The sequence below is a fragment of the Euprymna scolopes genome, chromosome 23 (genome assembly GCF_053919585.1).
Source record: "Euprymna scolopes isolate OS-2025 chromosome 23, ASM5391958v1, whole genome shotgun sequence".
Classification (NCBI taxonomy): Eukaryota; Metazoa; Mollusca; class Cephalopoda; order Sepiida; family Sepiolidae; genus Euprymna; species Euprymna scolopes.
The window spans coordinates 44,653,979-44,669,275 of NC_136504.1; the positions used below are offsets into that span (position 1 = coordinate 44,653,979).

Consider the following 15,297-nt stretch of genomic DNA (forward strand, 5'->3'; position numbering starts at 1 on the left):
TAAAAATGACCAGAAATGTAATAATCATCAAAAACAAATAAAAAAGAACTATCGAATATTTTTAATATTTACATATCAGGAATATCGGTTGATGTCTATATAAGATAGTTAACATAACCAACAGAGAGAGAGAGAGACAGCAGACTGACAGTCTTCCAACGTGATTGACATTTCTCTTCCACACTCACACACCCTTGCAGCTAAACGCGGTTATGTTCCATCTCTCTCTCTTTGTTGATGGGCAAAAGTTAATTGTAAATAAACTTATATGTTGACAAATTCATCTTGGTTTTGATTTTGAGAGCAACAACAAAAGAATTGTCAGGTGCATATATAATTTAGCAAGCATTTGAAAAGTGCAAGTTAGAACATTTATACTAGATTGTTATAGGTTCAATCCTTGACTAGGGGTAGGTGTTAGTTTAGCTGCGCTGATGAGCTGTGATACAGCAAAACAGTTTGTATGTGTATAACTATGTATACTTCGGATATTGTAATCATACCTATATTCCTTTATTTTCTTTTAAAGTTGATAAGTTCTTTTTCTGATGAGTTAAGGCCAGAATAAATTAAAAATTTGGCATAATTATATGAGTGATTCTGCGCTACAAAACAGGTGCTGTTAAGAATTGTGCATTTCAATGTACTTAAAGAAATAAACAGTAACATGGTCAACGTCTTGAAATATAGACATTTGTTATTTATATATATATATATATATATATATATATATATATGAGGGGGGATCATTTCAAATATATTGTACAACTAGAAGTTAAGAATATTTGAATGAAGAAAATTGGTTGAAATGACATTTGACTTACGGCTAAGATTCCACTGGATTGTTGAGATATTTGCATCACAATACCAATCACCAACTGCTTCCGGAGAGCTGAGCTTACTATCAATTGGGCAATACTGATCTGAAGTTGAAAAATATTTAAAAAAAAACACATGATATATTAACTTGTACTTATACAAACATTTTGCCACCGATAGGCACACATGCTCCCCAGGTTGAATTGTTAGAAATACAAGCGAAGCATGCATGTTCCCCCGTGAGTGCAGAGTGAACGAGGCATAAAAAAACATGACTAAGTTCAGAATTTGCCCTCTTCCTCTCCCCCCCCCACCCGCCCACCATTTAGCCCCCAAAATCCTCAGGGGGATGTCAAATCCTGATGAAAATGAACAAACAGTGCAATTTTAGGCCTTAACATATGTAAATTTGAGTTCTGCATGCAAACAAATAAATGACTAAGTCCATCATTTGCTCCCCTCCCCACCCCACCCCTCATTTAGCCCCAAAAGTCCCCAAGGCCTTAACATATTTAAATTTGAGTTCAGCACCATGCAAAACTGCAAAATAGACATACACACAGAAAATTTTGGACAAATATGGTAAAATAGTCCCAAAAATGGAGTGTTTTTATTGGCCCCAAAAGAGCCCCTGCGGCACACCTAAGAGTTATCGCGAAGTATAGACAAAAAAAAAAATTATATAGAAATCAGCTACAACTTTTCAGAAAATTTTATAAAAATTCAAGGAACCAATTTTTTTAATAAGTACAAAAGTGTCACTTTTAGCCATTTTAACCCGAAAGGCACTCCTGGGGGGGGGGGGGCAACCAGAGTTTTCCCGGAAAATCTGTTCCGTTACTTTTTTACTCATATCATGTTTAATGTTTGTGCAAAATTTTTTAAAATCCTAAGGCGTAGTTATTAAGAAAAGTGCAGACAGACGAACAGACAAGGGTAAATTTACAGGTCCACCCTCCTTTTGTCAGAAGACCAATAAACAGAACAAAAAAAAATACCCAACCTTATGAAAATCAGCTAACATAAAACTCTAGCCAAAACTTGTCTGCACACATGTAGCCAAAATGTTTGTATAAGTACTAATTTATGCTAAATGTATAGCGCTATTAGTTATACAATATTACATAAACACGGGAAGATTTCATAGGATTAACTCCTGTGAATAAAACAAGATTATCATATGCATATAAAATGTATAAGTGAACAAGTTTAAATGCATTAATAAAATGAACTTGAAACCAATATTTTTTTTCAAAAGTGCTCTATACAAGACGGAGCTTAATAAATATCTCTACTGTTATAGAAAAGTCACTTTGTGTGGGAGTTCCTTCCTCATAAGTTCAGAAACGGCTGAATCTATCTTTTGCAAATTTCACACAAAGCCAATTTATACATCTGGATAAAAAAATAATTTTTACAGCGGAATATTTTACATTATACTGGCCAAGGGAGATAATAAAATTTCAGCAAATCATTTCTTCTTAAAAAAAAAACAAAAAAGATTTATTATAATCTGGAGATATAGCTTAATGGTAGATCATTCGACTACAGATTGAATGATCTACCATTAAGCTATATATCAAATGATCCCCTGTTCTAACTCCGGTGTACCTCACCATTTTATTTTAATTTTTTTCTTATTAATGAATTCAATTTACAAAAAAAAAAAAAAAAGAGGTACCATTTAAAATCGCCACAAATCATTTCTTCGCTTGCATATTTTAAACTAAACATTAATCAGAAGTGACTTTTCCAGGGCATCCATCGTAAAGTCCAAATATCAACTGACGCGATATAAACAAACACAGACGGAATTTGATGAACAACGTTATTTTTTTATTTTTATTTTTTTTTTTACAAATTAGTCCACCAGGAAAATTATTCCTCGTAATATATAATAATCAATAGAGGATTGAGTTGAAATAATACATACGCAATCTGCATAAATTAAAATATCATGTTTAAGCATAGTGTACGACTGGGAAACGCCAAGCTACCAGCTAGTATATATACATATATATATTTAAAATGATTTTCACAAATCAATTCAGTAGTATACAGTAGTATCGAAATATGAATTGATTTGTGGACACCATTTTTATAATATATATATATATATATATATATTATATATATTACTAGCAAGGAGACCCGACGTTCCCCAAGATTGAATGATGATCAATAAATATTTAACACTCCCAGATTTTTATTGTCACCAAAATCAGTAACATCGCCCATTTTCAATCAAAATCGATTGATTGCCTGCTCTCATTGGGGACCCATCATAGTGCACTAGGAGAAAGCTTCACATGTCTCATCACAGTGACTTACAGCGCATTGTAGTTTACATTGCACTGTAGAGAACCTATGTACTAGAGATGTTATACTGCATAAAGTGCTAACTTTGGTCAAAATCGTCTGTTCATTTTTTTCATAGGATTTTTTCGATTATCAATACTTATCAAAGATATTCTGCTACAAAACCTATCTAAAAAATACTGCTAGATACATAAAGTACAATTGTGTGAATTTTCATAAAAATCAGCCCAGCCAGTTAAGAGTTCATAGGAACAAACTCAGAGACACACACAAATTTTCTTATATATTTATACTCCCAAAATTTTTTTTTTTTTTGTGTATTGATATTCACCGTAAAAATCCTTTCTTTTCTATTTATTTAAAAAGAAAATACAACTTTGTTATAAATGGGTCGTGGAATTGCATTCATCTGCAAAAGATCTAGCTAATTTGCATATTCTTTTAAACATTCATTTTAATTAATTCCCTGTTAGATCTTTTTGGTTTTCTTATGGCATGGTCATCTTTAGTTAACTATTTTGTGTAATTATATTAATGCAGATATTCTACATGATTTATACTTACGTAATATTTGTATAAAAAGGTTATAGTAAACACAAAACTCTTTCTATATATATTTATGTATGCGTATATATATGTTTTGTTTAAAAAAATTTGCCTACCAAACTCCTCTCAGTTTTTGGTCTACAGTCATGAAACTTAATATATAGGGTATTTGAACCCATGCAGAACTTTCTGAGTTTTAGCTGGGGAAAATCGGTGCAAAAGTGTGAACATTTTTTTTTTTTTAAATGGAATTTGCCAGGTGGAGGTCGAATGACGTCATTACGAATATGCATGTATACCGTAATAGCTATTGGTTCATGTTTTAATTTTTAGCCTTGCAATAAACATGTCTTCATAGTACAGTCATTAACATCAAAAGAAAAAGTAAATCGTAAGCTAAACGTTCTGGTTTTGATTCTTAGTGGTGCCGCACAAGTCATTTTTTTTTTTAACTTTTTAAAATCATTACTATATATTGGGTCCAATATAATAATATAAATATGAAATCTGCATTAATCAAAATATCATATTTAAGCGTATTTTACGACCAGGCAATGCTGAGCGGCCTGCTAGTATTTCTAAATAATCACCTAAAAAGATTTTTTAAAACTAGCAAGAGGAATAACTCTTAAAATTTAACAATATAATAGGAGTTGTCTACCTTAAGTTTAAAACTTTGCAAGCAAATATAAATTAAATACTAAAATGACTTCTAAAATTGTTACGGATGAAAATTGGACGAAGATTGTTCATACCTTCGGCTCAGCTTGACAACTCCTTTGTTCAGATTTCATGTCTTCGATGTCAAGATCAACATCAAACTTTCCTCGTAGGGTGACAAGAGCTGAAAGAAAATAAGAATAATTTCGTACAAAAGAGCGATGGAGCTAGCAACAAATGAAAGTTACGCAAGCACTAATTTCTCGATGAGAGTCCCCTTCCTCTCTCTTAGCCAACAAGACATTTAGAGTATTGCCAGGACCGCTGCGAAGAAGGTAGGTTATCTCTACCGTGCTAGAAAGCTATTAACGCCTAAAAGTATCCTATACCTTTATAAGGCCACCATTCACCCATGTATGGAGTATTGTTGTCATATTTGGGCTCGCACATCTGCTACTAGTCTCTCTCTCCTAGACAAGGTTCAAAAGAGAGTCGCCAATCTAATAGGTCCTGAACTGTCATCTAAACTTCAGCCTCTGTCCCATCGACGAAATGTTGCATCTCTCTGCCTGTTCTACAAGTACTTTAACGGTGAATGCTCCGACGAACTGCAAGCACTTGTGCCCCCTCGACGTAAATACCCCCGATAAACCCGACAAGCAACTAAATCCCACCCCTTCACAGTAGAGAACCCTAGATATAAGAGAGCCTTCTACTTCAGTAGTTTCCCAGAACTGCTAGATTTTGGAATTCCCTTCTGGGTCCCTTCTTCCCCAGCTGTACTGACATGCAGAAGTTCAACTGTAATGTGAACTGACATCTTGCTGCCCAACTCCCTACACAGTACCCTGATCGGTGCAAAAGTGTGAATATTTTTTTTTTTTTTAAATGATGCTTATGCCCCTGATAGTAGCCCCCTACAACAAAGTGGCAATGTGCCTTGTTTGGGGTGAAAATGTAATTAAAAAAAAAAAAAAAGAAAAACTTGAATGAGGAACAATTTACTTGCATATAGTTCCTAAAATTAAGTGATGCATGTGACAATAATTGGCTTGGTTGTTTTGTTTTACGACATATCAACCCTTTTCCAGTTATTTAATGCCGAATCCAGTTATTTTGGAAATAGTATTCATGTTGCATTCAGTTATTTTGTTGAAGGTTTTTATTCTTCAAATTTTTTGTATCTTCAATCGCTAGTTTGTAGTGGTTGGTTTGGTTGTTTTATAGTGGATGTTATCGTTTTTGTTCTCTGCCTTGCAGAACATGAATGAGTTTTGCAATGGGAGAGGGAAAAGGGTTATAGTATTAATGTTTGGTACATTTTAAGTTAGAAAACTAGTCAGAAAGTGTGGTGGGGGGAATAGAAAGAGAATGGGGAAATGGGAAGAAGGAAATGGGTGGGAAAAGGTTGGTTGTTATTTTTGTTTTTGGCTTTGCAGAACATAATTAAGTTTTGCAAAAAGAAGTAGAAAATAAAAAAAGCATCAATGTTAGGTGAATTTCGTCTCAGGAAGCCAATATCTTCAGACAGCCTGATCTGGTAGCATCAGTATTAGAATAATGAGATAATAAGAATAGAGTAAAGAAAGACTAACAACGTCTTTTCTTTTGGAAAAGAGATTGACGAAGAGGAGGACATCACCCACTAGATTTCGATGTTGGTTTTGTACTTTGTAAATGCAAAGTGTGATCTGAACAGCATCTCCTCAGATGTGGCAACAGTACTCCATTTAAGGATGTATTGGACTCTTATTCGGGCAAAGGATTGCATCAGGAGTGAGATACCTTCTGGAGCGGTAGAATGATCCAAGCATTTTTACAGCAACCTTCACAACGAATTTGATGTAAGCTTTCCATTCCAGGTTTAAAGTGATTGTCAGTCCTAAAAGCTTATCAAAGTAGGGAGCTTGCTCAAGAAGAATGCCATGTATCCATGGATCAACGATCCGCGCATTGATAGTGAAAAGAGAGAAGTTTTAATTTTAAAATATTTAAAGTAACCAGGCACCCTTTTCCCCATTGCACCACGTTCCCAGGTCGGAAAGGAGAGAATCAGAAAATTCTTAGTCATCGATGCTTTTCGAACTTGCTTCCAGATGCTGCATATTAACATTCTCGGGATATTGCCGAATTATCTGTGCAGGAAGATTATTATTATCGTGTAGATTGAATTAGATTTGTTTTAAAGAGAAAGATGCAATTCAAGGACAAATGTGGTGACATGAGATTTTAGCAATTTAACTTGAGCTAGATTCTATAAACGATAACAAGAAGGAATTTTAGATAAAAACAAAAAAATGCTTTAATAGAAAAGAATGTTGGAATATAAACAAAATATGTGATGAAGATGATTTGCTTTACATCTTTGGTCACGTGGAGTTAATGACGTAACGAGAGAGTTTGAAAGATATGTAACAGCTAGCCAAGAGGTGGGAGTCAGAAAGTTAGCAGATGCTCCAAGTAGAGGAAAATGTCAATAGTAAAAAGATTGCATTACAGCTTTCCAATGGTGGAAATATCTGAAATAAAGTTACTGTAAATACCACCAAGGCTTCAGGTTATACAAATCTTTATTTGCAGCTTTTCCGAGGGTCCATCAAATCAAGACCAAAGATGGAGAAGGTATGTTTCTCCATTTTCCGATGTAAAACCCCAGAGACTGTTATTTGTTCCTTTCTGTTATAATTGTTATACGTCTGGTTTAAACAATCAGTAAATGATCAATAGGCACATTCATATTTAGACAAGCAAATATATATACATATTAATAAATACATTGTATATACAGCCTTCCATGTCATACAGAAGCCCCCCCCCGATAATATTACATAAAGACAGATGGTATAGAATGGCCATATGTATTGCGATCTTTCTGATATATATTAGGACCCTATACCCGTTAGTAGAGATTATGTTAACTAGTATGAATTTTTAGAGAGTTAAACACAGTGAACCGAGATGGACCCAGTGCACCTATGCAGACTTAGCAATGCACATTTGAAAGCAGAGGTGTGCACATATGCACATTCCAGATGGAGTTGATCTACATTCTTGTGTCCCATAAAAATGACCGGAATTGAAATTAAATAAAAACAAAGAATCGTTTACATTCCAAAGTTAGAAGTTATGAATTGCATGATGCAAAAAATAAAAAAAAGAATATAATATCTTTATGTTTACAATCACAGGAATTTCGATCTGTGACTGTATAAGAGAAAAATAAACAACAGAAAAGAGAAGAGAGTAAACTGACAGCGATGAGCGTAATTGACATCTTGACACCTCTCCATCAGTGACCCACACACTAACCAACCTCTACACCAAACCTTTCTCTCTCTCTCTTTGTCAATGAACAAGAAGCTCAATTGTAAATAAAACATACTTTGATAAATTCGTCTGTGCTGATTTTGAGAATAGCAACAAAATAATTGTTATGCAGCGATTACACGTTTGCATAAAAAGACCATGTGCTTCCTTTCTTTAACGTATCTATCTCGTACCTCTCTCATACTCATACACGTACGCACGGATATACACACAGATACACACACTTGTACAGACACACACGCACATACACATACGCACACTCAAAGTTTTTATTTTGAATAAACATTTTATAAGCTAACCAATAGGTTTAGTCATGGTTTTGTATCAACGGACAAAAAAGCAGCCTGGCTTACAAATATGATGCTCATGACGACGGCGACAATATCAACATTACTGTATTCTATTTTGTAAATGAGTATGTATCAGGTGGGATGAGGTGAGAGTAAGAGAATCTTTTGTTCTACTTACTTAAAGTAAGAGAGTAAGAAATGTAAATTACTGTATTAGATTTTAATCTCTTTGGATTATTTTCATTATCAGCAAAATTTCTCTTTACATCATTGTGAAGAGTCTGGTTCAGTACATTACGTATATAGATAAATATTTATTTGAAAATTATTGAAGGCGATAAAGAGAAAAGACAAAAAAAATGAGAAAGATGCAAAATGGAAAGAGGAGAGTGGCAAGAGAAAAAAGGGTGATAAGGAGAGAGAAAGAGAGAGAGAGAGAGAAAACGGACAGAGAGAAAAAAGGGATCAAAAAGTAAGAAAAAGGTGGAAAGAAAAGTGAGAAGAGAGAAAAGATTTTAAAAAAAAAATAGTAAAAAAAAAAAAAAAAAAAAAAAAAAAATGGAAGAAAAGAACAAAAAAGATGAGTAAAAAAAAAAAAAAAAAAAAAATGTAAAAGCTTTTTAATAAAAATCACTCCAAACAAGGCATTAGGCCACATGATGTAAGGAACACTAAAAAAAAAAAAATAAATAAAATGAATAAATAAAAAAATTCTTTAAGGTCAAAACCTTAGAATCACAAGCACCAGATGACATAAATACTTGCCGCCTGTCAAAAACCTCGTTCATGGAATGTGAGGACTAAAGGACAAAAATAAAGAAAGCGAGTGTTACAAGGCTGCTGAAAGTAAAACCTAAAGTCTACTCTCCATAATTAATTAAATTCGGAAAGAGAAGGAAAAAAGAAAAAGTACAGAATGAAGAAAGGAAAGCAAAAAAAAAAAAAAGGAAAGAAAAACATACAAAATAGAAGTGGAAAAAAAAGAAGAAAAAAATGTATGGGTTTGTATTACTGTACGCATAGATTCGAAAAAGTTGTCAAATAACAAATATATAACAAATAAATGTTATCAAAAGGCAAGATAAGTTACTTTTCTCCTTAACTGAATAATTTTTTAGTGTTTTTATTTAATGTAACTTGTTTATTCAGCTCGAAAAACACAGTATTTACCGATGTATTTGAAAATTGCAAATGGCGGGGGACTCTCTGTTGAACACGGTAAGTTTGGGAAAATGAGTTGACACAAAAAACTATATAAAATACTGTTAAAAACCTACCGAATATATGTCAGCCTATGTCACAATAATATATATTGAGCGAATTTCTAACAGTATTTTGTATAGATTTTTTTGCTTTTACTCATTTTCCTAAACTTACCGTGTTCAACAGAGAGTCCCCCGCCATTTGCAATTTTCAAATACATCGGTAAATATTGTATGTTTTTCGAGCTGAATACACATGCTACATTAAATAAGAATGCTAAAAACTTATCCAGTTATGTAGAAAAGTAACTTATCTTGCTTTTGATAACATTTATTTGTTATATATTTGTTTTGTTTTTTACCACTTTTTCGAATCTATGTGTATAGTAACACAAACCCCGAATATACAAAATAGAAGTGAAAGAAAAATAATGAAGAACCTTAAATTATTTTTTTCTTTTTTCTTTTTAATCAAACCCGATTCTTCCTTTACCTGCTCTAGCTTCTGTCTCTTGGTGTTTAGTTATAAGAAGATATCGTGGACTCTCAGGACAGAGAGGCAACATCACCAACTGGATGATACAGGAGGCAAGTGGCATTCCTAAAATTAGTTGAAAAACAAAAATTATGCATGGTATTTTCAGGTGTGAATATGAAATGTATTGTTGGTCTTCATTTACTTTAAAAAATACTTCAACAAAAAAATATCATGAACTGAAATTATGCTTAATCATTGCTTTCCTTTTTATTTAGGTTATTCATTTATTTACCTCATTCTCTTACCTTCAATTATACTACCGCTACTACCTACTACTTCTATTATTATTTTCATATGTGAAGTGTATAAGAAGGCTGTAGCAATGTAGAATACCGATTTATTGAAGTGATGAACAAAGCAGATAAACGAAGGTCTTGTTCATTTTATTAATCTTTGTATATTCATTTGTTTTCAAAATCAGTCACATTTATAATTCAGTAAATATGGACTTACTGTTTAATATAACTGAAATGGTATATGTCTAGGATATTTCGAGAATAACATTTCTTTTACAGAAAGCAAACAAATCGAAAGAATGCTGTAAATAAAAAATTAAAAAAATAAAAATGCTGTAATAACAAGACAGGAAGCGAAATTAGGTCAGTTGGCAAGCCTAGTTCTGCTCCTTGTCCAATTTTTTTTTTTTTTTTTTTTTTACATGGAGGTCACCACTTATCAAGGCCCAGGAGCCACTCGGGGATAAGAGTTATTATGTGTACAGTAATCACTGGGATAGTATCGTAGTAATAGTTAGTATTGGGGATTTGATAAGGTGTCATTACTTAAGGGGGCGGTTCATCAGGAATTTGTTTGTGTTGGACTTGAAGACATCCAAGTTGAATTCGGGGGGGGGGGACAGGCAAACGGCAGTGAGTTCCACAGCAGTGCAGTTCTAAGAAAGAAGCTTTGTTCATGGAATCTACATTTTGATTTAGGCACGGATAAAGAGTGGGGAAAATTATTGACAGTGGTTTCAGCTAGTCGGGTATTTTTCGTGAAAGATTGGCGAGGGGGGACCAGAAAATGGAGCTCAGACAAGCACGAAAAGGGCATCCCCCACCAAGTCACGAAGTCTATTTTGTACTCTGTCAAGGCAGGATAGGCTGTTTTTAGCAGCTCCTGCCCAGATGTGGCAGTAGTATTCCATCCTTGGACGTACTTGGCTTTTATATAGATAGAGAATTGCATCATTAGTGAGATATCTTCTGGAGCAGTAGAAGGATCCCACCATTTTCCCAGCGACCTTGGCCACAGACTTGATGTATGTGTTCCATTTCAGATCAGGAGTAAAGGTCAAACCCAGAAGCTTACGGCATCCTTTTGGTTTGTGTTCTTTATAAAAAAAATTAAAAATTACTCCCTTTTCTTTTATTATTTATTCACATTACCCTTTCACACTTCTTCAATTATGCTAGTGCTACTACTATTCTCTTCCTCCACTTCGGCTTATTCGTCCTTCCTCGCACCATGTAATGCACTCATTGTGCAAACAAGCAAGCAATATTATCAGCGTTTTAGTACTATGCTACAATAAAATGTCATCTGTTGGGTGACCCATTTAGATCTGATTAGATTATTTGAATAAGGAACAAGGGAGTTTGCAAAGCCAGTTAAATATAAAAAGAATAAAATCAACTAAATTCAAAATTAGTCTCTTTCTGCTCTCGCTCTACCTCTTACTACATCTTTGACAGCATGTCAAATTGTATTATTACTTGGAATGATATTTACTTTTATTTATAATGGACCATTTCAACATTTATATATTTTTTTTTCTTTATAACATTCTATTTTTAATAATCAAAAGGAGATGTAAGTGAGTGAGACAGAGAAGGAAACAAGAGTTATACATACTGTATAACAAGGAGATTAAGCCACATACAGTGAGAGAGGATGAAAGTAAGCTCCACAAGAGGAGGGTGTAGCCAGTGCACTGCACCAGGGTCTATAAGAGTCTGATATGATGATGTTCCTTCATCGCTTGCAAAGATGACCATGATCATGTAATTGTTCCGTGGGTTCAGAGATGACTTGTTAGACCGATTCGAGCTCTGAAGTATTTCCCGCATGTTGGACACCTGTGTGATGATTCTATGGTGGAGGTGTTGACTGATCTATTTTTTCTAATGCCAGGTTTCCTCTTGTGTTCTTCATTGCATGCAGATTCAGGAATTGTAGCCTTTGTGAGTTGCGACATGCCAGGAACATCTGTCTTGGGTTAGTTTTTCCCATGAGTTAGAATACAAACTGAACTGTTAAAGGGAGAACTTTAGATTGTGCCTTGAACCGTTTCCACTGTCCTCCTGCGGGTTTTTTTTTTTTTTTTTTTCCTTTGGACAGCTCAACATAAAGGAGCTGTTTTTGGGAGCCTTGAATCTATATGACCTGCCCAACGAACTGGCACTGCTGTAACATTGTGCGTACTGACCAGACTAAAATGTCTGTGTCTGGTGTCTTGTCTTATGGCTTCATTTTCAACAATCTATGGAGGCAGATCATATAAAAATGGTTCAGACATACTAAGAAATTGAACTTAACTTTAAGAGTCTACCGAACCTATGAATATCAAAGTTCTAAATTAAAATATGCAATTATGCATTAATTTTTTATTGTCGCTTTGAAGATGAAAAAAATTATCTACTGACCAAACCGGCACATAATTATTTGGAATCTCGACATCCAGTTCCAGTCGGTGACTTGTGCAAATAGTAAGTGGTGCTGGAAACGACCTAATTTTAAGTCAGAAATTTTGGAGTTTTTAATATATAAGTGTCCAAGTTTTCATTTAAATAACATTTACAATACAATGGTGCAGAAGAAAAAAATAAAAGAACAAAAAAAGAGATATTCTCCTGAAGGTTGAAGGTTCAATTCTCAATGTGGGCGATCGTAAAATACAATATCTAGTGACACTGATTAATCAACTGTTTTCCCTATTTTTTTTTTTATTTTTTTATACAGTTAAGCAATCTTAGGTTCCTATCAGCCTCACTTGTTTCGAGAAATGTACCGTTTTGTTTTTTTCTGCAGCATACAAAGTAGTGACTATTCGTATGCCAAAGGCAGCCATCACTGCTAAAAGCCGTGAGAGATTCATTTTGCATATCAGCTCCTCTACAATAGTCTGAAAAATAACAACATGCACATTATGGTTTGAAAAAAAGAATTGTTCTACGTACCCAATAGAATCGGCCACAATCTTGTCGTTCCAAGAATTTCTTGAAAGGCAAAAATCTGAGATGTTAATATTCCTATTGTGATGGCCAGCTGATGAACCACCCCCAGGGCACCTCGGATGTTTGCTGGGGCAATCTCTGATAAATACATAGGAGTTAGGCAGGTGGTCAAACCTTGAGGAAAAAAAAAAAAAATTAAAAACAATATGCTTAATGTAATGGCTGTTATAAAGCTATATTAAAATTAATACTATTTCTACCCTTTATAAAAAAAAAAATTAATTTAAGAAAAAATAAAGTTGATAAAATACTATTTAAGATAAACCGTTTATTTAAATAACAAAAAATATTTAAGAAAAAATCTATTTAAATATCTAAAAAAAATATTAAAGAAAAAAATTATAGTTAGATAACAAAAATATTTTTTTAAGATTTTAATAACTAAAAAATATCTAATAAAATTATATTTAAATGTCTAAAAAAATAAAAAAATATTTGCATAACTAAAATTTAAAAAATACACAAAAACATTAATAACATATAAACATTAGAGTTATCTCCCCTTACAATTATCTCCCTTTGAGAAATATTATTATAGGTTACGGTTATGTCCCTTGGTAAAAAGTGTTTAGAATTCTATGGGGAATCTACAAAAATCGTTGATAAGACCAGGTAACAAATCTCGTACGAACGCACGAGAGATACTAGTAGTTCTTGCGTTGTCTTCCTTACCAAAACTAAGACTATATAATTCTCTTTTTACGTTTCTGAATTTTTGAGACGAGGATTGGTTATTCATATTATTTGGAATTTTCAGACTACTGTGCTCATCTGCAGTGACATTTTCACAACGTTTCAGTTGATGTAATCTCCAAGCTTCTTGCTGCAAGGACCTGTACGAGCCGTTTTCAAGTCTCACACAAAACACACATTCATATTTCAAGCTGTCATATACATACGCGCACACAAACATACACGCCCACGTCCACACATGAACACATATTCACGTTCGCGTACATACACTCACATTCACGTATATATATACACACCACGCTTACGTATACACATGTACTCACACACGCACACATGGACGACGTCACTTCCGCTTTCTAAGGAAATACACATGCGCAAAAGACACTCTGGAAACGAGTATAAAACATGGAGACAAGCTGTTTCTAACCCCTTTAGGACCAACTCTCAACGAGAGAGGTTGGGCTAACAAGCCGCCGCCGTTTCAGCGCGCGCGCACGCGTACCTCACGCCCACTTCCTACTATGTATGGGGCACGAGCTAAAGACTGTATGTATACATTCTCACTCTTTCTCTCTCCATCTACTACTGGCCACTAAGAACACCTTCGTGTAGCTGACTACTAACTGATGACAACTCTAATATCCTCTTCTTTGTCTACACGCTGGACGACCATTCTCAATTTTCCTACAACATTTATTTCTCTTCCCACGCGCGAACAAACAATAGTGACCTGAACTTGAGATGAAAACATTTCCTTTTCTTGCTACAACACCAGTCCTGCAACGAACATTGTTTACATACGCGCGGACATGTTATAACTAAAACGTTCATTCTTTTCAACAGCAAATAAACGACGTTTATCTTATCCATTAATTGAGTCTTTGTTTCCTTCAATTCCCATTCGTTTCATTATTCTTTTGTAACGGGATTGGGGTATTTATATATCCTAGTCCCCTACAAATTTGGTGACCCCTTTATTTAAATGAAATGGATGAGGTTGAACGAAGCACCCATACACACACAGACTCTTTCTCTACAAAGATAAACTTTCCCTCTTCACCACTTAACGAGAGACGCACGCCAAGGTATAAACTTTTCCTCTTCACCAGCTAACAGAGAGAGACGCATGCAAAACTAACCACGTGTGGTACCCTTTTCTTTCACTTGTTTCTTTCACCAAAGAAATTCCTGTTCGTTTAATTCAATTTAACACGTCGTTCGTTTCTTCCTCGAGACAATTCATTTTCCCTCGGAACGCGAGAGGAGCACGCATTTCCTCCTATGCCAAAAGTCCACAACAAACTGGCGCCCGACTGACGTGGAACGAGAAGGCATGGCGACCCTACCGTTTTGAGATTAATTGTTTTGAGCGAGACGCGCGTTTTATTTGATAAAGAAAAAAACGAACTTCTCAACAAAGAAAACCAAGCGAACCACTACCCACAGGAATAACTACTACCAACTACAATGACGAACCCTCGTCAGACTCTGCAAAAAAAACGAACACGGAGCTGTCGACTTTCATATCGAATTTAAAAACAAATTCGAGCTTGACAAACATTTTCACGGTTTTCTGACATTACCCTGCAACAAACGTGAGGAGCAAAATCACATAGGCCTATGCAATTCCCTCCCGCACAAGCAGACGCAACAACAAAGAAACAGGA

The 15,297-nt window shown here is 34.5% G+C and overlaps 1 protein-coding gene across 1 annotated transcript in view; it reads right to left on the bottom strand.

Moving 5' to 3' along the window:
- Positions 1–15,297, bottom strand: part of LOC145245859 (solute carrier family 2, facilitated glucose transporter member 1-like) — a 195,064-nt gene that overhangs the window by 15,761 nt on the left and 164,006 nt on the right. Inside the window, exons 6-9 of the mRNA XM_080107567.1 lie at positions 12,881–13,051; positions 9,657–9,764; positions 4,440–4,528; positions 825–923 (exon numbers count right to left, since the gene is read on the bottom strand). Coding sequence (XP_079963693.1) covers positions 825–923; positions 4,440–4,528; positions 9,657–9,764; positions 12,881–13,051 — 467 coding nt within the window. The remainder of the gene's footprint in view (positions 1–824; positions 924–4,439; positions 4,529–9,656; positions 9,765–12,880; positions 13,052–15,297) is intronic.